Source organism: Melozone crissalis, unplaced genomic scaffold (assembly GCF_028551555.1).
Source record: "Melozone crissalis strain CALT ecotype California unplaced genomic scaffold, PUWL_Pcris_2 ptg000045l_1, whole genome shotgun sequence".
NCBI lineage: Eukaryota > Metazoa > Chordata > Aves > Passeriformes > Passerellidae > Melozone > Melozone crissalis.
The window spans coordinates 16,602,990-16,628,028 of record NW_026535823.1 but is presented as its reverse complement, the minus strand read 5'-3'; the positions used below and the strand labels follow the sequence as shown (position 1 = coordinate 16,628,028).

Genomic DNA, 25,039 nt, shown 5'->3' with positions numbered 1-25,039 from the left:
TATGCATTTCAAAATAAGCCTTAAATCTTTATAAGCATAAATACAGAGCTGTGATCAAAGCTGTCAACTCACACTGGGAAAGGGAAGAGAAATAAACGGGCACATTTAAAAAAACATTTTAATGCTATCTACCAGCAAACCAAACAAGATCCAACTGCCATTTCCTTTAGGTAAACGAAGTAAAGTGAGTTTAAAAAAAAAATTTGTAAATAATTTGGAGAGAAGTAAAGCAAAAAAGAATATTATCTGTCCTTCTCTGTATTAGCATCTCCTTTCTACGTCTTTTGCATGTGATCTTTGCAAAAGAAAGCTATCCTAGACTGACATGGAGTACGATGTTTTGATGCAGGCAGTGCTAATGGCAGCACACGCTGGAAATTGAAAATCGTATAAGCCAACTTCTCCTTTGCCACAAAACTGCTTTATCAATGCTGACGATTAGCAGGTGTTACATGGAAGCACGGCCATAACTGAGGAATATGTAAGTAGCCATAAACCTGGAATATGTAAGTAGCCAGAATATTATTATCGACTTTTTACCCTCATTATATAATCACCTTCAGGCTGATGCAGCACGAGTTATCGTTATTTATTTTGAAAACCGAAAATTATCTCGCTCAAGAACGACAGACGCGCGGGTTCCCGGCCCGGCGTTCCGCCGATAAGCCAAGGCAGAACTCGCCCTCCGCAGACAGAGCCGCCGGAGACTCGCCGAGCCGCGGCCCGTCCCGCGGCCGGTGCCTCGGGGCGCTTCCACCGTGCCCGCTGCCCACCCGCGTCCCGCGGGGCCGGGGCGCGGAGGGGCCGGGACACGCCGGCCCCGCGGCCCCCGAGCCGGGCAGGGCCGCAGAGCGCGGCCTCTCCGCACCCCGCCCGGCGCGGACGCTCCCTGCCCGGCAGCGCCGCCCGCTCCACCGCCCACCGCGCCAGGAGGGCCCGGGCGGGGGCGGCCGGCGCTGCCCCGGCACCGCTCGGCCCCGCCGCCGCCCGAGGGGACGGCGCAGCGCGGCCGCGATCGCCGCGCCCCGCCCGGGCCCGGCCGCCCCCCGCCCCCCGCGGCGGGGCCGCGCGCCCGGCGCGCCTCACCTTGGGAGCGCTGCCCGCGGCGGGAAGCGGCGGCGCGTGCGGGCATCGGCGTCCGCGCCCCGCCGAGCCCCGCGCGCCGCTCCGCCGGCCCCGGCTCCCGGGCCACGTCCCTGTCCGCGCCGCGCGCAGGCGCACTGGGCGCGCAGCCGCCGCGAGGGGCAGCCCCGGCCCCGCGGGCCCCCCGGGAGGGGCGGGCGGCGGCTGTGCCTCGCCGTGCTGCCTGCGGGCGGCCGGAGCCCGCGGGTCCGACGGCGGGAACCCACCGGCGCTGCTCCCGTACGGTGTCACGGCTCTCCCTGCGGGTCTCGGGGCTCCCGGTGCCGTACGCTGGAAGGCCGGGCGGCGAGCCGGCTCCGCAGCGTGCGGATCGCTCGCGTGCTGCCCTCGTGCGGGTCGCCCGCTGTGTCACCGCCGCCGCCTCCGCACGGCCCCGGCCCTGAGCCGAGCCCCGGCCGGCCCCGGGTCGCGGCGTCCTCGCCGCCCGCACTCGCTCCTCGCGGCAGCGGCTCGGAGCCACCGCGGCGCCGCCGCCGCACGAGGGGAGGCCCCTGCTCGGGTTTGGTGTGGTCAGAGCGTCTGCCCGGGCATCTCCGTAACGCCGGCTCTGCGCTAGGAGCTGCGCACGGTAACGCGCTCTCCGGGAACGCCACAGCCTCGGGCTACACGGGCCCGTCCCTAGGCTCATTTGTCTGACACGTTTCAGTCAGATGCCGATTAGGTTACACAAACAGTTGAGACACTGTCTGCCCGGAGCAGCTCCCCATCTAATAATGAACCCATTCGCCATTGTCATTCTGCAGTGAGTAGAGACTCCTAGACTAAACCGTACAGAAATTTTCATTTGGAAGAATTCTAACAAGACCTTTAATAAATAATTTTAATTTAAAAATATTTATGAAAGTAATTCCAACACTACCAGAATACATACTGTACTCTATAACACTACTTCATAGCCAAGTATGCAGAAATACATTCTTTAAAAAAAAAAAGTATGCAGCAATAGAAAGGATAGGCTATCGCCAGGCCTTCAACCAAACTTTTTTCATTGAAATAAGGCTGTCACTCCTGCAAGAACAGCAAAAAAGATCCGAAACAATTACTACAAGTGACCACAAGGGTCAATCCAGTCAGGGACAACAGCCGTACTGCCTTGAGTCCTCTGCTGACAAACAGGGAGAGCGTTTGTCCTGCTTGCAGGAGATGCTGCTCAAGCATCAGTTTTGCCAGTCCAAGAGACTTATAAGTACTTGTCACTGCTCTAAAACCCCTGCTTGATCCCTTGCTCTCCAGAACACACCTAAGTCAAAATACCACATACAAGAGAAATTGAGAAATAACATTAAAGGAATGGTTTTCCCCCTATCAACATGACATGAATAAAAGGTACTTCATTAAAGCATTGAAAATACTAGCTTTTACCTTAGCATGTTCAGGGTGCGTATGAATAGCAGTCACCCTTCCAACAAACATTGCCACTAAAAGCCAGAGGGAAAAAAGCCCAGAGGAGCCATTCACCCTGAATTTATAAGAGATGCTGGGGTGGGGCTAATAGACCCAGCTGGGGTCTCCATCTTGCAGGGTGGCAATGAGCAAGAAAGCATGTGGGTGTGGCAGGTTAACAGGCTGACTTTTGCCATGGCAAGCTATTTGAGGAGTAAAAAGTGTTTTTACAGAGAAAAACAAGAAATTGATTTTGTTTTTCCTTGTTTAACAAAACCTAACAAGCCTTGCTTATGATACCATTGTCTGTGAGGCATTTGTCATGGAAGTAATTGCCCAGTAGTAGCAGCAGACTTTTTGAAGACTATGGATTTATATGCCAGAGGGGAGGAAAAAAAAAAGTGCTCTGCTAGAGATACTTTCTGTACAAATTGAAAAGCACATAGAATTCTGAGCTTTCTAAAATTCATTCTTAGATCACAGAATCATTTTTCAATTAGGTTGAAAAGATCTCCAAGATCATTAAGTCCATCCTTTGATCACCACCTTGCCAGTGAGGCCAAGGCACTAAGTGCCACATCCAGTCATTTCTTGAACTCCTCCAAGGATTGTGACCGTGCCACCTCCCTGGGCAGCCACTTCCAAAGCCTAACCACCTTTTCAGCAAAAAAATTCCTTCTGATGTTCAATCTGAACCTCCCCTGGCACAGCTCAAGGCTATGTTCTCTTGTCACTGGTTGCCAGGGAGGAGAGGCAAATCTCCGTCTTGCTACAACATCCTTTCAGACAGTTAAATTACTTCCGAAGCTGGCAGCTCCCTACCAAGTAGGAACCATGCTGGTATTTGCCTGATGTAGTAAACATTTATTTTTTCTTTAACTTTCTTGGTTATTTATATCAAAGTATTTTTTTTTAAATACTGGCTTATGTGTAACTAGCTAAGTGGATTGTTTGTATTTTTTAGTGAAATGAATGAGCATAACCAGACAAATGCATCAGGAATGAAGATTCACTATTGCCTGCCAATGTCAAGAAACCTAATGCCATTTGACCTGTTTGATCCAGTGTACATATGTGTGCAAGTCTACATTCTTGCTTTAATGCATCAAATATCAATAATCCCAAGCAGCTATAATTTATTGTAGGAACAGTATTGAATTGAGATTTTGGTTTTGGTTTGATGTTATTAATTACTTGCTGCTTGATCGGCTGTGAGAATTTTCCCTAGAAAATGACGGGAATTAAAATCCTATAACATATACATAAATGGTGACTTTTTAAAGGATCAAATCCATGGATTGCTTTCTGTTTAAGACCCCTTCTCCGTGCTACATCTCCGGCTGGTACTGGCGGCGCACCTCTCACCGCCCGCGCTCGGTCCGCCGGGCCGGCAGGGGGCAGCACGGGCCGCGCGCGGCCCCGCCCCGCCGGGCAGGGCAGGAGCTGCGGCTGCGCGGCGCGCGCGGCCTTTTCCCGTTTGCTGCGGAGCGCAGTCGTTGTGCGGAGCGGGCGCCGGCCTCAGGGACCGGACAGTGCCTGGCACGATGGTCGGTACCGGCACGGGGGGGGTCGGCGGCATCGCGTCCGTCGTTCCGCGGCCGCCGCGCCGCGCTGTCCGCACGGATGGAGCCCGATTGTCGCGGGCTCGGGGCGGCCGCCCGGCGCCGGCGTGGCAATGGCTGCCATTCTGAAGGGGCTGCGCCGCGGGCGGTTTGAGGGGCTGCCGCGGGGCCCGGCCCGGCCCCGTTACCGGCTGCGCTGTCCCCATGGGCTGCGGGGTCCCACCGGCGGCTGGGTCGGGGCCGAGCCGCCGGGCCGGTGCTGATGCAGCCCCCGGTGCCCTGCAGCAGCCGCGCCGGGCCCCGGCGTGCGGGTGTCGGAGCGGCTGAGGGCGGGGGGCGGCGGGGGAAGCGGCTCCGTGGCGGAACGGGCCAGAGAAGTCGCGGCTGTGCGGGAGTGACAGGAAATGAGCGCGGTCATTGCTCCTGCCCGTGCGGACGGGCCTTTTTTCATGGCACGTTTAGTTGGAATGGTGTTGGCTTACAGGGTTATATGTTAATAACGCATAGTTTATGTTTCTTATCCAAGGGGTTTGTGAAAGTTGTCAAGAATAAGGCGTACTTCAAGAGATACCAAGTGAAATTCAGGAGAAGGAGAGGTATTATTAAATTGCCTGTAACACACAATTAAATGTCCTTGGTGAATATTTCTGGTTTATGCATGCATTTTGCACACTGCAACTGTTGTTTTTCAGAGGGAAAGACTGACTACTATGCTCGGAAACGTTTGGTTATTCAAGATAAAAACAAGTACAACACTCCTAAATACAGGATGATTGTGCGTGTTACCAACAGAGACATCATCTGCCAGGTAAGGCCCGCCGCCGTGTCTGCTGCTTACCTGCCAGCCTTGCAGGGTGAGGTCAGCACAGAGAGGGAGGCTTGGAGCACCTGGGGTTTCTTAGGCCAGATCTGCGCGGTGTTTGCATTGTAAAACAGCTCCTTAGAGGAGGACAATCTTCAGTGTTATCACAACTTCAGTAATAAACCGTGTGCATTGTAGAAAAAAAGTTCTGCATGTGTTAGGACTTTTGCTGTGAGGTTATTTGTTGTGTAAGATTGTACTGCTTTAATAATTCTGGGCTAAGTAGAACATTTTTGAGAGAGGGAAGATATCTCTGGGGGGGTTTTTGCCATATTTAAAGGGCTTCAAAAAGAGGCCTTTTTTGCTTGGCTGAAGACAACCAAGTTCACAGTGTGACCTGTTAACCTGCATTGACTTGTGCTATGTCTAAAGGTTCTCTTTTGAGAGTTCTATTTCCGTGTTGTGTGGCTCACATGAAGCTCTGAGGCTTTATGATGGCTTTCCTGTGAGATTGAAGGAGGCTTGTAAACAAGAACAGGCACTTTTTCATGCTCGTTAGGCTGTGGTTGTGTGTAGCATCATATGCAGTTCCTCACTGTGGCTCACTTTTATTTAATTTTTAGAATGTTTTGACTAACTTTTAAGTTTAAAACTTAGGAATGCCTGGTTTATAATAAATAGTTGTTGTTGAGCTCAAAAAGGAAGCAGCTAAGTTAAACTTGGTTTTTCATAGAGTAGTTATCTGATGAGAACAGTTCAGTCATTAATGAATGAAGATCAGTGGTTGCAGGGGCTTACATCTGACTGAAAGTCCTTTTCCAGTATGTCAGAATCCTGCAGAAATGGGATGACATTTGGATATAGAGAGGAGATGTGAGAGTCAAAAGGAGAAGATTCTGTACCTGAAAGGAACAGCAGAAACCTGTCTGGTAGTCCTGCTGTCCCACAGGTGACCCTGGGATGATGATGGTCTTAGACCATGATTAATCAAATCATTCCATAAAGTTACTAACAGTGTTGACATGCTGCTTGTATTTTTTGAGATGTATCAGAAAATGGGACAGAACTCATCCCCATTCATAGTGATTCTTTGAAAGGTTACTATTATAGGCAGCTTCTGGCCTGATTTATGTGGAAAGGTAATAACCAGTTGTTGCTGACAAACATTTTAGCTGGCCTAATACAGGTTTCATTTCTTTGTGTCTTTACTTGAGGAGTTGATGACTCCTTTTGGAAAAACAAGCAAACAACGGGGGGAGACGGGAGGGACAGAACAAACAAATAACCCCCCAACAAACCAAAGCAGCAACACTCCTTGAGCTTGCATGCAGAGCTTGGCAGTTGTTGCACACTCGGACCCAGCGTGGCTTGAGTAGGTGTCAGAAGAGGAACAGGGAGCCCCAACGTTTGTGTGTTGCAGATTGCCTATGCCAGAATCGAGGGGGACATGATCGTGTGCGCTGCCTACGCCCACGAGCTGCCCAAGTACGGCGTCAAGGTGGGGCTGACCAACTACGCTGCTGCCTACTGCACCGGCCTGCTCCTGGCACGCAGGGTACGTACGGGCACGCCCGGGGCTGCTGCTCTGCTGCTCCTCAGGGAACGGGGACACCCTTCCCTCAGGGCTGTGGCAGCCCACCGAGTCTTGGGGGCTCTCAGAATCAGAACTTTCGCTCTTTACCATCATGGATTTGATGTGGCTTGTGACTGTCGAGTCACAGGGAGAGGTCTGACAGCATGCAGTCTCAGCTCCAGCAGCCCACTTTTATGCCTCAGCACTTGAGTTTGGTGGAGAAAGGGAGGGAGGGAGGGAGGATAAAAATGTAAGAAATGCACCTTGTAGAGTTCAAAAGTATGTAAACAGCAGCCATCCATTTTCCACAGGGGTTCATGAATATGTTCAGTGGTGTACCTGTAGGAACAGAAGGTTGGAACTTAACAGACACACTTACAGTGGTGGTTGTTAAGAATCTTTGTTATTATTATTGGTACATACTTTTTGTAAAGAAATTTGTTAAAGACATGATTCTACTGCAAATTCACATTTTAAAGTAATGGTAATTCTAAATTATTATCAATAAATGGAGGTAATTTCAAAAGTGTGCTTTCTTTCCTCACAGCTTCTGAATAAATTTGGCCTTGATAAGATCTATGAAGGCCAAGTTGAAGTCACTGGCGATGAATACAATGTGGAAAGTGTGGATGGCAAGCCTGGTGCTTTTACATGCTACCTGGATGCAGGTCTTGCCAGAACTACCACTGGAAACAAAGTCTTTGGTGCTCTGAAGGGTGCAGTGGATGGGGGGCTGTCTATCCCTCACAGGTAACGTGTGTTACAAAGAATTTCTTTGGGGTTAGCCTGAGATGCTTATGTATGTGACAGTCTACTTACACTAATCAATTTATGCTGGAATAATTTTGTACTGACCTAGTAATAGTTATGTAATTAGATTCTGGGTTTGAAGGTTTTTTGTTGGTTGGTTTTTAATCTGCAAATGCAATTCTGATAGTGCTGCTATGAATCTTACAATTGTCGAGATGTTACAAAACTTGTCGTAACTAAAGAACTATCTTGTTGCTTTTACCAAAAATCAAGAGAATGCCCTTATCAGATCTTCAAAAGGGTGTTTGCTTGGTGTGAGTCTTCACAAAGTTATGTGTAGGTGTTAATTTCATTGCGAAAAAATTACTTACCAGGTACAAACCCACTGGTACTTGCTACAGTTGTCAGTACAGCAGTAAGTCTGAGCAGTTCACCTTCATTTAGAATTTCCACATGGATATTTTGACTGTTACCTAACAATGGTATTACAGCTGAGTGCTGCTTTCTGGTAGCAGGAGTGGAGTAAGAAACTATTGAGATCTTTTGTGTGTTTTCCTGCCCTCTCCCATGCTGTCCTATTCTTGGCTAATTGTCCAGTTGTTTTGAGTTGGCTGCTACGTGATGATACTTGCAGTGACTGAACACGCCGTAGTTGGTCCACAGCGTGTGTCTGATGTACTGCAGTGTTTCAAGACGGGACTGATGGCAGCTGAGATTAATTTAAAACGTCCAATTTTTATAAGAGGGTCCTATCCCTCAGTTATCTGTAGGAGAATCTGATGTATGAGTCATTTCAGTGTGCATCTTAGCCTCTGCATTAGAGCCTTAATGTGACTGTCCCTGCTGTTTGACAGCACCAAACGTTTCCCTGGCTACGACTCGGAGAGCAAAGAGTTCAATGCTGAGGTGCACCGCAAGCACATCATGGGCCAGAACGTGGCCGATTACATGCGGTACCTGATGGAGGAGGATGAAGATGCCTACAAGAAACAGTTCTCCCAGTACATAAAGAACAATGTAACACCTGATGGGGTAAGGTTCATCCAGCTGGAGCTCGGGAATTTAAATAGAGAAGCTGATAGGGACTTCTCTAATAATGCCAATAAGTCTGATAATGTAGCATGTGACTCATGTTGTATGTTACCTATGCAAAGAAAATTTTTTTTCCTTCATTAAGGGCTCTAATATTAGTGTAGAACTTCTGAAAGTGGAACCTTTTTGCCTGCTCTGAAACTTTATATTCTGCCTATAAATCAGACTTGACCTAAATCTGTGCTGGACCACTTTCCCCCCTTCCCAAAAATCTAAGTAAGAAGTTTCTGTACAAACTCTCTACTCTTTCCTTATCCTGCCCCACAGCCTATCATTTCTGCAGATGTAGTGCTTGTACCATGGGTGAGCATGTGGTTGTGGGTCACATCTGTGGTACTGTTTGTGTGACCCTAGAAGGGAGTTTGCCTATTCCAGGAGAATAGAGAGAGCCCAAGGTAGCATTTCATGAAGGTCTAGACTGTAATACACTTTATTTTAGTACTGCTTCACATTTTAGAGTTAATAAAATACTAGAAGATGGGTAAGAATACAGAGGTGGTTCTTCTAGTTTTTTCAAGTATTAAACTCCTTCCACATGGCTTGTGCTGCTGCCTCTAGTATTCTTGCTTGGTTCGCCTAGTAAGTGATCTTGCAGCTTTAAAACATAGCTCCCTCATATCCCCTTTATAGGCTACAGCAAACTTCATTCTTTATCCCTTCATTTCCATGGGGTTTTGGGGTTTTGATAAATTTAACTAGTTGCTAGTTTTTTTCTAACAAATTATAAAAAGAAAGTAATATAAATGCCAACTTCATCTGCTTTCTAAACAAATAGTAGTTATAGCTTGCATTCAAACAAAGCGAGCCTAGGATTTAGGTCACTATATAGACACTTCCTCTTTGCACATCTAAAAAGTTTTTCACAGCTGAGATCTAGTGGTCCTAATTAACCACCAGCAAAGATATTCTTAAAATTTGTGGCATTATGGAGCCAGAGTTGCCTTTGGGATAGAGCAGCATTACTGCATGCCTGGGGACAATGCAGGCACAGGGATCCTGGATTTCTGATAAACCTACAACTGGACCACTATGTAAATTTAATTTTTTTCTTTTTTTCCCAAGATGGAAGAAATGTATAAAAAAGCCCATGCTGCTATACGGGATAATCCAGTCCATGAAAAGAAACCCAAGAGGGACGTCAAGAAAAAGAGGTAAAATTCTCATTCTTTCTAACATCTGTGTGACTTCTCTGTTGGACATACCTTAGTTACAGTGAAACTAGTAATACAGTTTTGCAGTTCCGTCATTAGTTCTGTGTTCTGGACCAGATTAAGATACAAGCAGTTCTGTATGGTTTCAGAGTTAAATTTAGCAGTAGGAATATAAAATTCAAGAGCTCTTAACTATTTAAAAAATCAAAGTGAAGAATGTTTGTGGCTTGAATAGCTGGAATAGTGTGTACCTTCAGGTCCCAGTGTTTTCCGTGGGAAGGCTGCTTCTCTTCAGCTGAGAGCTCATTGACTATTCTGTCAGTACTAAACTATTTTTATTTTTAAGGGTGTGGGAGAGAAGAAATCAAGACACAGCTGTTGCACTGGGCTTGATAACATCTATGCTTCAGTCACAGAGAATACAGAGTTTACCTCTAGAGAAATTGGAACTGTCCAGCCATGCTTTTTGTGGTGTTTTAACTACAGCTTTAGATCATTATGAGGAAATAAAGCATGTTACAGAAGTGGGACTATATTCTCGTTGCACTCTTAATCACAGTTGTGTTGCACTGCTACTTTTTAGCTTTGGATCTACTGCTCACTGTGCTTCCCTTGCAGGTGGAACTGTCCCAAAATGTCTCTTGCCCAGAAGAAAGACCGCGTTGCTCAGAAGAAGGCCAGCTTCCTCAGGGCCCAGGAGCGCAGAACGGAGAGCTAAGACAACTTCCACAGTTTTCTGTGAAGCTTTGGAAAAAGAGGCAATAAATTTATTGAGGAAGCAACTGCGTAAGACCAGCTTATTTATATAGTTTATAAAAATAGAGAATATTTTTATTCTTTTTATTTTTTGTTAGGTATTCTATACCTGAAAGAGTTCTTTTTCTCCCCTCTCAAAGTCCTGTGTGAATTTTCACAGAGAAGAGAGGTGACAGACTTCAAAGACCAAGGCTGCTGCATCAGAATTACTTCTATAAGAACGAGGAAGTAAATTCGATTAATTTTTAGCATGGTTAGTATCAAGAACTAAGTATAAGAGTTTGCTACTTCTAACTAGAGAAAGATTTTTTTAAAATTTATTTTTAAGCCTGTACCTGTATTTCACAATTCTTTCAGCATACTTCTTGTTTGGGGGGAGTCTGGATGTAGCTTTGGAAAAGGCCAGGAGCAGTCACAGTAGGTTCTAAAGCCTCTGCCCAAAGGTAACCTTAGGCTTTCAGGCACTTGCCACCTCCAAGCCTTGGCTGCTGCTGAATCAGGTACTGTCTTGAGCTGAATACTCCATGTGATTTAGTTGATAAGAGAATTCACTTCAAGTTGCATATACAGGAGTAAGTACAGAAGCCTTGTTAAGGAAACATTATGAGACTCAGACACCAGAGCCTTTCCCCTTGACTCTCCCCACACACTCGCCAGACCATGTTCCCTTCCAGTTCACCCTTAGGGTTCCCTTAGCAGAGCACAGAAAATCTGGTCCCACAAGGTAGTTTATTCCTGGTGCAGGAACAACTGGAGATGGTTCCTCTGAGGAGCACCCCATGGCTTTTATATCCTCACACTCCCTGCCCTCCCTGATGCCAGTGTGGAATTCCTCAGTCTTCTCCTGCCTCCCCTCTCTGTGTCCCTCCACCTCACCACTCAGCAGCTTTCATCTCCTTATCCTAAAGGGTGGCTCCTTCCCAGAGCCCAGTCTGTGTTTCCCTCTGCAGGCTGAGCCACCTGGAAGAGAAGCGTTCCCCACCAGTTTTGTCCTCTGCTCCTTTGCCTCCTGTTTCACAGGCACTTACTTACAGTAGGTTTACACTAGACTCAGACAAACTGTTTGCACAGTTTAAACACCAGTAAAGCAGGCTAGATGGAGGAATGTTTTGCTGTAAGGTACTGGTAGTTGGTGTAAATACTGCTATTGAAAAAAAGAGGCCTGTGATTTATTGTAAACAAAAGTGTATTTTTTTTTCCCAATGAAAGCTTCAACTTTATGCAACAGTAATAAAAATGAAGATTGTGTACAACAAACTGCACTATTAAACATATTCTCCAGTTAAGATACCCAGTGATGTTGGGTATTTTAAATATCTGCCCAAGTAGCAGTCACTGTCAGATTTCTCCACAAGAACATGACCACTTTACACTTTTAGTGCATTGCTGGTTATGAATACTTTTTAGTTCATAGTTGGAGCACGTTAGCAAGTTCAAGACAATAATTAGCATGAGCACAGTATTTCTTAAATTAAAAGACTGATGTTCACAAAACAATCTTAACCCAAGCTGCATATTATTACATCTGGTATGGACAAATTACTTTATTGTGGTCCTGTATTTCAGTATCATCATTCTAGGAATGCATTTAAGACAGGATCCCTACAGCAGTTAACCTTTCAGATACTTAAAACTTGTTCTTACCTCTGCTGAAAATGAATTAAGGGTCCAGGATTCAGAAGTATACAGATGTCTGCCATTAAAATCATAAAGATTGAACAACTTTATACCTAAAGCATTTAAAAATTAAACATACAATAGGTAAGTATTGGCCTATATTCAGGTGTATTATGGACATCCAATTCTGCATAATTATGAATACAGATGTAAATCTGAAAAATACAAGGGTGAAGATTTAAGGTGGTAGAGTGGTCATGCTTTGTGGCGTGCCAGGATCAGGTGATGTTTATTTACTCATGACTTGAGCCTTAACAGTGACTCATAGATGCTACTAGAAAAAAGGAATAGTATCACACTGCAGCTCACTTAGTAACAGCTAGGAGCGAGCTGGAAAATAGCTCATAGGCTCCCATTTGAGCAATATTGCACAATCCTGAACAATCCAGCTTCTGTCCTAAAATTCAGGTCTAGCTCTTGCTTACATATTTCCTGCAGTAGTTAAGACTGAAGTACAGGTCTGTAGCTAAATGTGGAGGGAGCATTAAGAGGCAAGACTATCCACAACTATTGATTGTTTCTCATGTCATACAGCAGATTCCTGCACTATGCAAACTTTCTTTTTTAACTAGTTGGACATGTCTGCTATTCAGTATTTTTAAAAATTCAGTTTTCATACTATAGCTTAGTCCACAAAGTCCTTGCTTTTCACTGTTTGCTACAGCTTAATTTGGATTAGAGGTTTCCACTGAAGTTTTCAAACAGAGGCTGGTATTGCTGCTAAACCATATAAATGACTTTAAGAAATAGTACTCTAAAACTGTTGGCTCCCACAGGGCTCACCATACAATGACTTAATTAAAAAAGTTGAATTACTTAAACATTCAAGATGTAAGCATGAGGTAACAATGTGTAAACAGAATCTGATTTGTCTCATTACAACCTATCCATTCTAGAATAAAATTCTAATTTTCCATAGTTAAAAATTATTTAATGTGCAAATTCTGCCATGCCAAGGTATTAGTAAACTTCAATCTCACAGTTCAGTTTTTCATAACAGCAGCTTGGACTTGGACACATTACTTGCAGTAGTGGTGATTCTTCATAAAACTACTTAGGAAAGAAATCCTCTGCAGGTATTTCACAAGTGGGCAATGTTTTTCACAGAAATGGAAGATGTTGCCTCAGCTGATGTGGTGGCACAGTGAACACTTTCATCCTGTTCAAGATCTGACAAAGTGCACAGAACAGTCAAGCATGCAGAGTTCTTGTTTCTGTAACACAGCACTGAACAGCAGGCAGCCTTCTGGCCTGTGCCGGGTCATTCAGTGGCGTGTTCATTCTTAGACAAGCCCTGTCCTGAGTTACTGACTGAAGGGCAGGACTGAAAGAACCATTAATAAAATCTGAGTAAAGAAATATCTTTTTAAAAAGGTGCAGATTGTTTTTATCAAATGTCTTGGGCCACCTCTAGTGGCAGGCATCAATATTCTCTTCTGCTGGTGAAGAAGCTACGAATCATTTGTATGAGAAATTTTCTTCCACAGTAAAGTTTTTAAGTTATTGAGTATTAAAGAATGCTCCATTTCCATCTGATTTGCTGTGACTTTAAGGGCAATGCACAAGTACAGTTGTTTCTCTAGTTCTTCATGGATATCAGAAGGAGCACCACGAAGCAGATAGTCTTTAAGGAGCTGACAAGCTTTTGCTAAGTTTGGCTGAATTACTTCAGTGGTACATCTCATTTTGCTTTGGTCACATAATGTTCTACAGTCTGTACCATAAACGCAGTCCAAATCTGAGTCGCACTGACGATCTTTAATTATTTCCTTCAAATTAATTTCTGGCACTATTTTTCTCATGTCCATCATTTTCAAATCATATTTATCATTATATCCCAAGTTTTTGGCACTTGTATCACACATAAGAAAGTTTCCGTAAGGTCCGTGGAAAATATCTTCTACAAATTCTAAAAGCCCTATAGCTATTTTTGCCTTTCTTGGCCATGATGGAGTGAACCACTGGTCCATGCTTCTTCTGAAGCCAGAGGGAATGAGAAGTTCTATGATCCACGGAAGGCTGATTCCATAGAGAGAGGTATATTCAACTCTTTCGGTCACATAGAGATCCCCACAAAAACCCATCAGCTTGGGAGTATGTTCTTTATCCTGCAAGATGACCATTAACAGAAACTCTTCCAGCTGCAGGAGTGCCCATGCAGATTTTGCCTCTGGCAAAGAGACTCTTCCATCTTTGTTTCCATCAGCAAAAGACAGGATGAGATTAACCAGTTCTGAAAGATTCCCTTGTTCACCCAGTTTTGCCTGAAAGCAACAAATGAAAAAGATTAAGTATGATTTCATTAACTACTCCCAATCCATCTGTCACTCTGCCTCTGTTCCTCTCCTTCTATGAATAATAGGAAAAACTGGCTATGTTGTGGTTTTCATTGGTTATGAATGTAACAGGACCTGCCATCAGCTGCCTGCAGAGCTTCCTTTTTGTTCTGCTTTCATAGGCACTGAGCATACAATCCTATGAGAACTACCTTTCTTTGCATTTCAAAATGCAAATATTACAATTCAATCATTGTTCTTGATCAGATCAGGCTTTAGAAAAATTGTATCAAGTAGCTTTTTCAATGTTCTTTAAGAAAACGTATGAAGAATTCAAAAGTTTAGATCAGGTTTAGTTTGCAGTTGATTAGACCTTAGAAATGTAGAGGAATAATGTTATGAATTACATTTGGTCCAATTACTAAGGGTACCAAGACAAAATGGAGTCCATAATTACACTGAAATGCTTAGTTGTGTTATTTGATGTAATCACCTCCATTGTAGGACTACAGAGAAAAAAAGCCATTGCTGGAATCAGAACTGTTTCATTTTCAGCCAGGCATATCAACCTTTCCCAAATTTTCCTTAAAACTAGCCTAACACACCTGCTGCTCACAGCAGAGACAAAGCTGTTGCAATGCATGACAACTGACATCAGCCTTACATCATGTTCTCTATACCAATACTAGCAAAATAGACATACAAGATTATTGCCTGCTTCCATCATTTAAAGAATAAGGGGAAAACCCTGTTAATTAGTTACTTCAAACTTCAAATCAGCTCTGGGAAAAACTATTTTTGTGCTGATTATTTATCTAGCTTACCCTTGAAAAAGGCTCATACAACAGGGTATTTTCTCCAGCTTCAAGAAAACAAGCCATTCTGTCAAAATAGACTAAATAAGAATATACTTACTTTAAAAAGACCATATACCATTTCTTTGAATTTCTCAACAGTGGTTCCTCTTGTTGGTTTATCAAATAGGACTATTTCCTTCCTTGGTTCTGGGTCAGTACCAAAATCAAGTTGAGCAGCTTCCTCCATCTGGCATTTTATAACACTTTGCAGATTTCCCCAGATTCCTAAATAGATCTATGCAGAAAAAGAGGGGGAAAGGTAAACACTGTAGATGTTCATCTGAAGACCACCTGTCCTCCAACCATTGCTTTAAGAGTCAGCACAGATCAGGAACTGAATCCTGTGTGCAGACAATGGATGTGGCAATTTGAACAGACAGCCACTGCTGCAGGAGCCACTGCACTGTCAGAACACAGACAGCTCCCCAAACAGCAGCCTGGCATCACTGCCACCTCTGCATAGCTTGTTATGAGGCTGCTGCTTCTACTGGGGATGCAGGATAGCAGAGAAGGCAATATGATGTACAAAGTGTGCACAGTCGGGCAAACTGTGGCAGGATTTAGGATGTATTGTATATGTTCATGTACTATAAAATAACCATATACCCCTCTACATGCAGGACTAATTTCTATTATTGTATATAGGTGCATATTACGTATTTTGATTTGTATTACAGTGTATCTTCTTTGTATAGGTGTGTGTATATATGTATATGTATATATATATATACCTATACAAAGGTATATATATATACACACACTCGCACACACACTCTGCCTGTCATAGCAAATAGAATTTGAAATAATCTGTATTAAACAGATTCAACTTGCTGACACTAAGGTCTACCTGATGGTAGTGGGCAATAATAAAACTAGATTGGATGAGTAAAGCCTTACCTGGTTATTGGGCTTTGTTGACAAACATTTTCCAAAATACAATGTTTCTTTAGCACAAAGACTACTACATGCTGATCCATCAATAACACCAGTCTTGTATTTGTCACACTGAAACAAACAGGGAGAAAAATATTTAACAAATTGCCTAGGAAAGGAGGCAATAACTGTATCTCTTCCAACACCTGAGTCTTGAAAGAAAAACCTAAGAAAAAATGTTAATAACCCTATGCTAAAATATTGTTAAGAGACACAACTGGTTTTGTTTGTAACTGAAGCTGTAATCTTAGATCAGTATGATGGAATATGAGAATTTAATTAAATCACATGTGGCACAGACTGAATTAGTCAAACACTTGAGAAAGCTATACTAAATACACTTACTATTATTTTCCTGCAGTCATGGCCTCTGCAGAGTTCTGTGTAGGTGGAGTACTGAACATACATAATCCAGCTGCCAACAAACACCACCAGCCAGGAGATGAAGAGATACTTGATCCGCACGTACGACAGACGGACCTAGAGCACACAAACAGAAAATATTGTTTGTAATTCACTGAGCAGCAGGACATTTACTATTTCATTTACTAAAAATCATTTACTGTTTCATCTCTAAGGAATTTGCCTTCCACAGTGATAAAATAAGCAGACTGCATTATATGGAACATTTGCTTCCTTCAGTGAGCAAAACTGACAGGGGAGGTCAGTTTCATGTATGTAAGTGGAAGGAAAATTGAGATATAAATAAATAGAAGAAAAGGTATTAGACCCTCACAGGGCAAGCCAGACTGCAGGAACAAATTTGATCAAAATCATTAAATCGCAGAGCTCAATTAAGTGCATTTTTCTCTAAGACCAGTTATCTATGTTCCACTCATGGTAAATCAAACCCAACAGACAAGGAATTTGGTAAAAAAATAATCTGTGTTAATGTGTAAATATGCAAGATAGAGATACAATGAGCAGAAGGGATATCAGGGTCAGGTTCCATATGCTAAAGTCTTCCACTCCTTCCTTGAAATGACACCATTAATTATGCAAATAAAATTCTTCTATAGTAGCCTCACCTTCCCACAACTGTGGGAAGTTGTATGCACAACTTTCCTGTTGTTTCTGTGGCCTCACAAATAGAGTTTTCACAGGGGCAGAAGGAAAAACTATTTATAAATTAAGAATTGAGGGAGACCTAAGTGTCTTACAAAGTAGGAGGGATGTTTTGATCTTTTCCTTCTTTTTTTTTTTTCCTCCTCCTCAGAGTCTGGTGTGCTAACAGGATGATTTTCATATTCACATCAGGATCAGAAACTAATTAGAATATCAGGATCAGCTTTAGCAGCAAGATATAAGGAAGTGGATGAGAGCAGCTATATTTGGTCAGTACAAGATCCATTTCTATCAGTATCCTGATCTTCAGCAATAGCTATAAAAAGATGCTATTGAAGACTGGTAACATATATTATATACACTAAGTGTACTCCCAGTTTCCTCTAGAAGAACTTGCTAAGCCAGATGTAATACTCTATATTTAGTAAATCTCAAATCTTTCACTAATTTACCCAGATTCCCTTTGAAATCCACATAAGCATCCACAACAAACTTAACAATCACAGGTCTACTATTCACTACCACAGTCAGGGACTGGACTTTATTTTGCTGCAGTCTGATTCATATTAACTTTGTTTGAGACCCCTTAGTTCATCTATTGGAAGAGAAGAGTGAACAATCTCTATCCACTCTGTCTCCACTGGCCTGATTTTGTAGGCCTCCATAACACACCTCCCCGTGATCTCATCTCTTTTGCAAATTGACAGGTCCTAACTTGACTGTACATCATGGAGAAATTATTCCATATGTTTGGAAAAGGTTCCAAGGAAGGTAGTAATCAGTTTTGCCATCACACACATACACGGAACTGCAGCAAATGCAAATAAGCAATTTTATTTAACCACAAAGACTGCAGTAATTTATTAGTATTTATTAAAATATAACAACCAACCAGCATGCATGATACTCTTTCTCTTGGAAACAAAAAAATCGAGAAAAGTCCATTTCAAAAGACCCAAAGGTGATTCCAATCCATAAAGCTGTGCCACATGCATCAGCTGTGCATCCCTATTCCTTCACGCCTTCACACAAACTCACTTGACAATCTTAAAACTACCTGGTTAAAAAAGGAGAGAGCTGCAATTAACTTTTTATTCCAGTGATTTTTTTAGAGACAAGTTTCATAAGTTCGGCGTTTTTTAAAGCTATTTCTAATAACTCTGTTATGTAGCAGAACATAATGCATAAAAAACTACTGGTAAAATCTGGGGAAGATCAACAGAAATAAAACAGACAATTTTAGGGAAAGCTGTTTCATGTGTAAAAACTGCTTGGGAACCAAAGCTTCTGGGACAACAAACCCTCTTCATTCCTCAGTGTTTCTTGCTGAATCCTTCCATGAACTTTTATAATACATTTTAAACTAAAGTGCTGTTTAATGAAATTTTGTACTATTGTATCCATTTAGTACAACCTCAGAGACCAGCAGCAGCCTGCAGGCCTCAGGACCACTGCAGAATATTGACCATTCTCCCAGTATGGATACTGAATATATTGTCCTCCTCCTTAGGCTGAAAGAGAATGTACTTGAGACTGAAAATCCTCCCCAAATGCCATCTGACTACCTCATGTATTTGGCAGGAAGTTCCAGAGAAGCTAGGTTTATTTTGAGCTCAGCACTGTGCCACTGGAGTCATGCAGCTTTTGACTTGCAGAAGCTGCCCAGCCAGTTCAGAGCATGGACAACAGCATCCCTCTGCTTACAGACAACCAAGGTTCCACTCTGCTTCAAAGGGAATTACTTCTCTTCTAAGGACTTCGTCATCAACTTCAGCAAAAGGCATGATAATTTGATTTCTTCCCATGCATTCCCCTACCAATTGTTCATGTTCTCCCCAGAACAGTCTGGGAGCATTGACACACGTAGCTCACTTCCCCTGGCACAGGCACACTGTCCCAAATGAGGGCACAGGGCTTCACTGAGCTGCTCTGGCCCCTGAACACAGGGACTTACACTGCTCTGCAGAGCACTGGAACGTTTCTGAGCAGGAAGTTCCAGACAGCATTTAGGGAACAACACATATAGATGGACTCCATTTGAAACTGTGACAAACTGACAGGAAACTTGTCATAAGAACATTTTTAGGGCAACAGAATGACAGAGTTCCAAAATTATCAAAAAAAGGAAAAAAGTATTCAAAACAAGGAAACAGTTTTTTTTTCAAATCTACTCTTCCAGCAAGACTTAAACATGAGCCAGGGAATGCAAGAATGAGGGAAGCACTTGCAATGCTTGATGTTACAGATTCAACTTCTTCCATCACTTGTATATTCTGCTAAGTCATATGCATTGAACAATAATTAGACATTCATCCCCTGAAATAGAACTGGAAAACCACTTCTGGCAAAACTCAAGCCTGGATGCACTCCAAAGCATATGGAGAGTAGTGAATCAACATGAAACATAACTTGACAGATTTTTGGTGAGTGTACTTTTTATTTAAAACACTTTTATGGTTAAAGAGTGTGAAAGTGTTTCTTTGTGTAATAGTACAGAGAGCTTAATTCTGGAAAGTATTACACATAACCATAGTGTAGTAATCTCCAAATCAGAGCTGTTCATTCCATTTGTCTTACATGCTTGCAATAGGAAAGGACAGATGAAAAAAAAGTAGGCCAATCATGTTAGAAATTCTATTTTGTTCTCTGTTCAGGTTGATTTGTCTCTCACAGGAGGCATTTCAGGTAGGCTGACACGATGTCTGAGAGCATTAGCCCACACTGTTTTGGATGCCACAAAAATATTTAAAAGCACACAGTGCGTGCTTATGATTATGCCGGTGTCTTGAGTTATTTTGTATCCAGAGTAACCAAAGTGAGGAAATAGAGCTGAGGTATCTTTTGAAATAGAATAATGACCAAGATGGAAAATGGGACATCTCTCCTTTAAAGGTTAAACAGAGCAGAAGGGATTAAAATCTTAGAGCAAAGAGATTATTTAGGAAATTTCTTCTATGTGGGGCTTTAAACTTGCTTATTCTTTGGCCCTTCAAAGACAGTCTCTTGTACACTAGTGAAGTCCATGAGGCACCTTTAAAGAGGCTGTAAACTTGATCCAGAATCTATAAAGCCAAACTTCCACACATTCAAGTGCTCTTTACATGATTTTTGTCATAAGGAATCCTGCTGGTTAGTCCTCAGCCTCACAATACAATTGGTAACTACAGCTATCTGAAAAGAACTTCAGGACAATGTCCCTTAAATCTGGGACACTAACTCTCCTTGTCAAACAATATCCCAGTGTTAATCACCTAACTGTAAAATCCTATAAATACAATTAAATTATTTTTGTGGTCTTTAGCAGTGTTTAAAAGTTTTTCAGGTTTGAGGGTATTTTTGTTTTGTTTTCTATTACTACATGATTAGCAGTCTAAGCAATGGCAAAGCTTTGTACTTCTGACTTACTATTCTTTGTAGTGACAGGACTTTAACATTTACTCAGGGAGGACCTAACACTAAGTTTTGGGCTGAGCTAAGATAGCTAAGAGTGTGTGCCCTGCTCCTTTTGCACGAGCTGACACATGGCAGGACATCTTTTTTAGGGTCAAAGATCATCAACTGATTACCTATGGGTCTTGCATTCTGCACAAAAGCTAAAGCATGCATGGAGCAAGAGAACATTTGCCAAAGAATATCTGTTGCAACCAGCTCATAACATCCTGCTCCCATTAGGGCAGAAAAGCTGGAACAAGTATTAAGTTCTTACTGACAGAAGCTGATGTTCTGGCAATTCATTTCACAACATAATGTTCAAGAAGTCTGGAACACCAGCCAGCAAAGGTTATAACCTTCCACTGTACAAATATCTCCCCTGGTGTGCTACTTGAAATGCTGCATAGAAACATTGCACAAGTCTTTCTACCTTGCTCACAGCCCTCAGTGAGTTAGGTCTACCTCTTACTTAGAGAGCTTTGGCTTCTTTGCAGACAAATCTCAAAGAAGTGCTCAGCAATCAGTGTAAATCACGACTACATTTGTCATGTACCAACAGTACCATGCAGTGACAAGAAAAGCCAATATATTGATAGTTGCTGCTGTTCTATGGATGCATCAAATATCAACATACATGCACTAACACAGAAAAATATGTTTAAGGTCACAAAGCCACTATTAGTTCTCCTAAAACAAGTCCGTAGAACATGCAAAATCAGCTCTCAGTATAAGAAAGCACAACCAGATTTATTTTTTTTAAATCTGCAATAGAAACAAACATTTAACTTCTTAACTATATTTTTTTATAAATAATTTTGTGGTCTTCTTGTTTCTTAGCAGATTTTAAAAGAACATATTTTGCTTGGAAGGCCTTAAATTAAATTTTGAGAAGAGTAGAGAAGAATATTATCAGACATCACCATATGATGATAAGAAAGAGACTATCAAGGCAAAGGAGGCAAACAATTTGGAGACTCCTCATTTGAAAGGTAGCATATAGATTATTAATTCATTTTTATTGTATTGAAGGCTTTATGCTATGGGAATTAAAATACTGTACAAGTGTCTACTTCAGTAAATAGATCTAGAGTAATCTTTTTTCGTTTAAAACCTGAGTAATATGGACCCAGAGTTGCAGATACATACCATTTTACCCACTGAAGAGGGTAAAATTAGATCTGTATTCTTCTCTTTAAACATTACATCCCAGCCCAGGTACTTCCAGAAAGAGAACTAATTTCTCCTCTTCTAGAACTTTTCCAAATTTTTTTCAAGATTTTAAAATGCACCAATGTGAAGTTTAAAATTTTTTAATCCCATGATCATTAAGCATATCAACAGATGACAAACACATAAACAGAATATATAAGAAAAGTAAACATTATTTAGCTCCTCAAACTCAACAAATGCTCACCTTAATTACAATCTAGTTAAAATACAACCCAGCTGATAAAGGGAAACCCAGTGGATAAACCATCAAGCTACCACAATGTCATGACCGACTAACATTTCACCGCAGAACTTCCTACGACACAACAGCCACAGCACTTCCAACCAAAACATCCTTACTCTGCTAACTGAAGTAATGCAAACATGTACCTGCATATAAAAATACAGAAGTGTGTCTATGAGCATATAAGGAAATGCATGGAGCAGCAGTAGAAAAGTGCCCGATATTAATTTTTTAGAAGACACGCAAAAAAGGGCACGAGTTGCTCCTGCAGGCTGTGGTCCGTGCGCCGACAGGATGGATCCCGCAGCACGGGCGGTAGGTGTAAAGCAGGGGCGCGGAGCACAGCACGGGGCTCGCGGGCCGCGGCAGTGCCGCAGGTGTCGCTGCCCCGCCGGCCGTGCCGTGAGCCCGGGGAGCCGCGGGCCGCCCGCCGCGTAACAGGTCCTGCGCCGGCCGCTCCGCGGAGCGCGCTGCGCCCGGAGGCGGCGGGAGAGGCCCGATCCGACCGGCGGGCGGGCGGCGAGAGGCACCGCGGCGCCGAGGCCGCCGCCACCTGTTCCCGTGCCCCGACACGGCCGGCCGTGCCCGGCGCCGCCGCCTCCCGCCGGCCGAGCGGCAGCGCGGCGCAGCCGAGCCCCGGCAGCCGCCAGGCGCCGGCGGGAGGGGAGCGGCGGCCGCGCCGGGCCGGGCCAGGGGAAGCGGCGAGAGCCCTGCGGGGGGCGCCCGCTCCGGAGGGAACTTTGCGGGGAGGGACGGGCGCCGGCCCCGGCCCCTCGCCGGCCTACCTGCGCGGAATGGGGCTTCCTCAGCCAGGCCCCCGGGAAGAGCCGCCTCGCCATGGCAATCACACATCCCCGCAGCGGGCGGCGGTCGGAGGCGGAGCGGTGAGCAGCGTTCCCCCGCCTGCCGCCGCAGCCGCGCCGCCCGCTCCACTCGGCTCGGCGGGGAAGAGCCGCCTCGGGCACCGGGGCCGCCGAGAGACGGCGGCTGTCAGCGGGCAGGGCGGGCGGCTGCCGCCTCTGCCACCGCTCACGCCGCGCCGAAGGTGCGAACGCGGCAGTCGCGAGGGAGCGAGGCGGGGCTGAGGCGGCGAGGCGAGCCCCGCCCGCCCCGAGCCACCGGGGCTGTCCCCGTCCCTTTCCCCTGCAGGGCCGCCCGGAGCCCGTAGAGCCCACAGCCACCCCCGAGCTCCCCTCGTGTCTGCCAGAAACTGCTCGGGGCCGTCTGGGGACAATTACGGAGAAGTCAGTTAATAAATAACGCGTGTCGTTGATTGCGAACAGGCTCCCGTCATTTACTGGGTAGGGTATTAAAACCAGCTGCAGGCTTCTTACCGTCCTTAAAAAAACGCCAAACACACTAAAACGCCCCGCAAAACCCCAAAAAAGGAGTAGTTCCTCCAGAATAAGGAAGGAGCGTTTGCCTGGACACATATTAACACAGATGAGCAAGTTTTTACCGCGAGGTTGGTAAGAGCAGCCTGAGTAGGTTGTAAGAGCGCTGCCCAGAGTAGCTGTGGGTGTCCCACTTGAAGGCCAGGTTGGACAAGGCTTTGAGCAAACTGGTAAACTGGTCTACTGAGAGTTGTCCCTGCCCATGGCAGGAGGGCTGGGAAAAGGTAATCTCTAACCCCAGTTATTCTATAATTCTACATTAGTGCCATAAAGTGGAGAAACGTTACCTACTTCTTCTTCACCAGGGGATCTCTCAGCTCCTCATACATTGTGGGAAGCCTCAGTCCAATTGAAATTGGTGGGAACACTATTAAGTTCAAGTAAAATCATCCTTTCTTAGGCAAGGTTTGAGTTTTGCCCAGCCTTCTTGCCTTTATGATTTGATTGTGACTTCTTTTAATGCAGTGTGTTACCAGAGTCAAAGCCAGAAGCTGGGAGTCTCCAGTCCTGATGCTTTTTGTCTATGAGACTTCAGGCACAAAGATTATGCCAAGGTGTTGGGATAAAAATGAGACAAACATAGCATGTTGTGACTTGGGTGTTCAGTGCACTTTTCAAAGAACGATGCTTTGATGAAAAGAACAAGTCACAAAATACTACTGTAAGGATAAGCTAACTCTTTTTGGCAGGGCTTACTCTTAAGGAAAGATGTGTGCGTGGAAAGCAAATGTTAGGAGCTTACAAAGAATTTAAAGATTTGTGCTTGAAGATTCAAGAACAGTCTGTGACTGTTTTTTGAATAATATAATCATCACTGCCAGAGTCACCCTGAAGTATAAATCTGAAAATTAATTAGTAAGATTTGGCATTCCTGCAAAAGCAATCCTGGCTTTAGTAACAGCCAGTGACTCTCCCAGGGTTTTCTTCCCTTCCTATTCAGCAGGCCCAGATGGCTGTGCTTTGTGCATCACTTCCCTCTGCAGTTCAGTGGTTTGCTCAAGTTTAGCTGGGTTGTGGACATGCAACAGAGGAGCAATGCAAGAGGAGGCCACAGAGCAAAACATTTTAACATTTTGCTGAATAATCTCAAGCCTTTACTTCATCCAGTGCTGTATGCCAAGCCTTGGAATGACAGGCTGGGAGTAATTGTGAAATGTCGGTGTCCCATATGGCTGGCAAGGATCTAAATGTTTCATTCCTGTTCCATCTAGATCCAAACAGCTCCTGGCATATGTTCATTAGGGGATATATTTTTCACTTAGTACATGAGATCTTCATCATCTGTGAGAGCAGGTGCTTTATTCCAGTACTGAAATGTTTAGTTCTTCTTCAAGTACTCTTTGTGCCCAGTCTTTGCTAAACGCTAAAAAATAAGGCTGTTTCAGCCTTTTTCAGTTACCTGTTAAATTCCTGGTAAAGCTTCAGTAGAGGCAACTCCCATGAAAAGCTAGGCCACATAAGCCATGACAGTAACAGGAACCATGTAACATGCACTGACTTGGTGCTCTCAGGATGTGGAAACCCAAAGGAATATTCTAAGGACTGGGGGGCAGATGCAGAAAAACATCTGCATCTGCCCTCCAGTAGAACATAAGTCATATTGATACATTATCTGCTGTACAGCCTTTCCATTCACACGTTTCCATTCTGCAGTTCACACATCATCCATTTTTGTAGGCCCACACCAAAGCCTTGGTATGTCTTAATGTCCAAGCAGTAGAAGTTATGCTGATTTATTGC

The 25,039-nt window shown here is 44.1% G+C and overlaps 3 protein-coding genes and 1 non-coding gene across 12 annotated transcripts in view; 2 read left to right on the top strand and 2 right to left on the bottom strand.

Moving 5' to 3' along the window:
• The window catches only part of EVI5 (ecotropic viral integration site 5), a 69,983-nt gene extending 68,617 nt beyond the window's left edge, over window positions 1-1,366 (bottom strand). For 2 of the 5 annotated variants that reach the window (XM_054285771.1, XM_054285774.1), the window contains exon 1: window positions 1,087-1,104. The gene's annotated coding sequence lies outside the window, so the exon portion shown is untranslated. Of the gene's footprint in view, window positions 1-1,086; window positions 1,149-1,349 lie in introns of those variants that run through there. The other 3 variants (XM_054285772.1, XM_054285775.1, XM_054285773.1) reach the window with 3 other exon arrangements.
• A 2,598-nt stretch (window positions 1,367-3,964) lies between these two features.
• On the top strand, window positions 3,965-10,238 carry RPL5 (ribosomal protein L5). Of its 2 annotated transcripts, XM_054285788.1 has the most exons (8): window positions 3,965-4,073; window positions 4,615-4,684; window positions 4,781-4,896; window positions 6,311-6,445; window positions 7,011-7,213; window positions 8,068-8,245; window positions 9,368-9,456; window positions 10,075-10,238. In XM_054285788.1, the coding sequence occupies exons 1-8, from the start codon at window positions 4,071-4,073 to the stop codon at window positions 10,172-10,174; spliced, it is 894 nt and encodes a 297-aa protein (XP_054141763.1). In that variant the 5' UTR covers window positions 3,965-4,070; the 3' UTR covers window positions 10,175-10,238. The 2 variants fall into 2 exon arrangements, with proteins under 2 accessions (XP_054141763.1, XP_054141762.1); XM_054285787.1 differs by lacking the exon at window positions 3,965-4,073 and having other exon boundaries at window positions 4,564-4,684.
• Window positions 7,827-7,923, top strand: LOC128943405 (small nucleolar RNA SNORD21). Its single transcript, XR_008483703.1, has one exon. It is a non-coding gene; the product is annotated as a small nucleolar RNA SNORD21 (small nucleolar RNA).
• A 97-nt stretch (window positions 10,239-10,335) lies between the features above and the next one.
• On the bottom strand, window positions 10,336-22,769 carry DIPK1A (divergent protein kinase domain 1A). Of its 4 annotated transcripts, none has more exons than XR_008483666.1 (6): window positions 22,691-22,769; window positions 16,301-16,435; window positions 15,920-16,027; window positions 15,081-15,257; window positions 10,548-14,153; window positions 10,336-10,424 (listed from the first exon to the last, which is right to left on the bottom strand). XR_008483666.1 is itself a non-coding variant. In XM_054285783.1 (5 exons), exons 1-5 carry the CDS (start codon window positions 22,742-22,744, stop codon window positions 13,341-13,343), a joined length of 1,287 nt encoding a protein of 428 aa, XP_054141758.1. In that variant the 5' UTR covers window positions 22,745-22,769; the 3' UTR covers window positions 10,529-13,340. The 4 variants fall into 4 exon arrangements, 2 of the variants coding, with proteins under 2 accessions (XP_054141758.1, XP_054141759.1); XR_008483667.1 differs by having other exon boundaries at window positions 11,857-14,153; XM_054285783.1 differs by lacking the exon at window positions 10,336-10,424 and having other exon boundaries at window positions 10,529-14,153.
• Between the last annotated feature and the right edge of the window lie 2,270 nt (window positions 22,770-25,039).

What these genes read in the sequence shown, in the direction of transcription:
- RPL5 (XM_054285787.1), top strand. Translation starts at nt 4,579, where the DNA reads ATGTTAATAACGCATAGTTTATGTTTCTTATCCAAGGGGTTTGTGAAA. An exon ending in ACAGAGACATCATCTGCCAG is followed by an intron (nt 4,897 to 6,310) that starts GTAAGGCCCGCC and finishes TGTGTGTTGCAG; the next exon opens with ATTGCCTATGCCAGAATCGA. An exon ending in AGGGACGTCAAGAAAAAGAG is followed by an intron (nt 9,457 to 10,074) that starts GTAAAATTCTCA and finishes CTTCCCTTGCAG; the next exon opens with GTGGAACTGTCCCAAAATGT.
- DIPK1A (XM_054285783.1), bottom strand. Translation starts at nt 22,744, where the DNA reads ATGGCGAGGCGGCTCTTCCCGGGGGCCTGGCTGAGGAAGCCCCATTCC. An exon ending in GGAAGCCCCATTCCGCGCAG is followed by an intron (nt 16,436 to 22,690) that starts GTAGGCCGGCGA and finishes TGTGTGCTCTAG; the next exon opens with GTCCGTCTGTCGTACGTGCG. An exon ending in CAACAAAGCCCAATAACCAG is followed by an intron (nt 15,258 to 15,919) that starts GTAAGGCTTTAC and finishes TTTTCTGCATAG; the next exon opens with ATCTATTTAGGAATCTGGGG.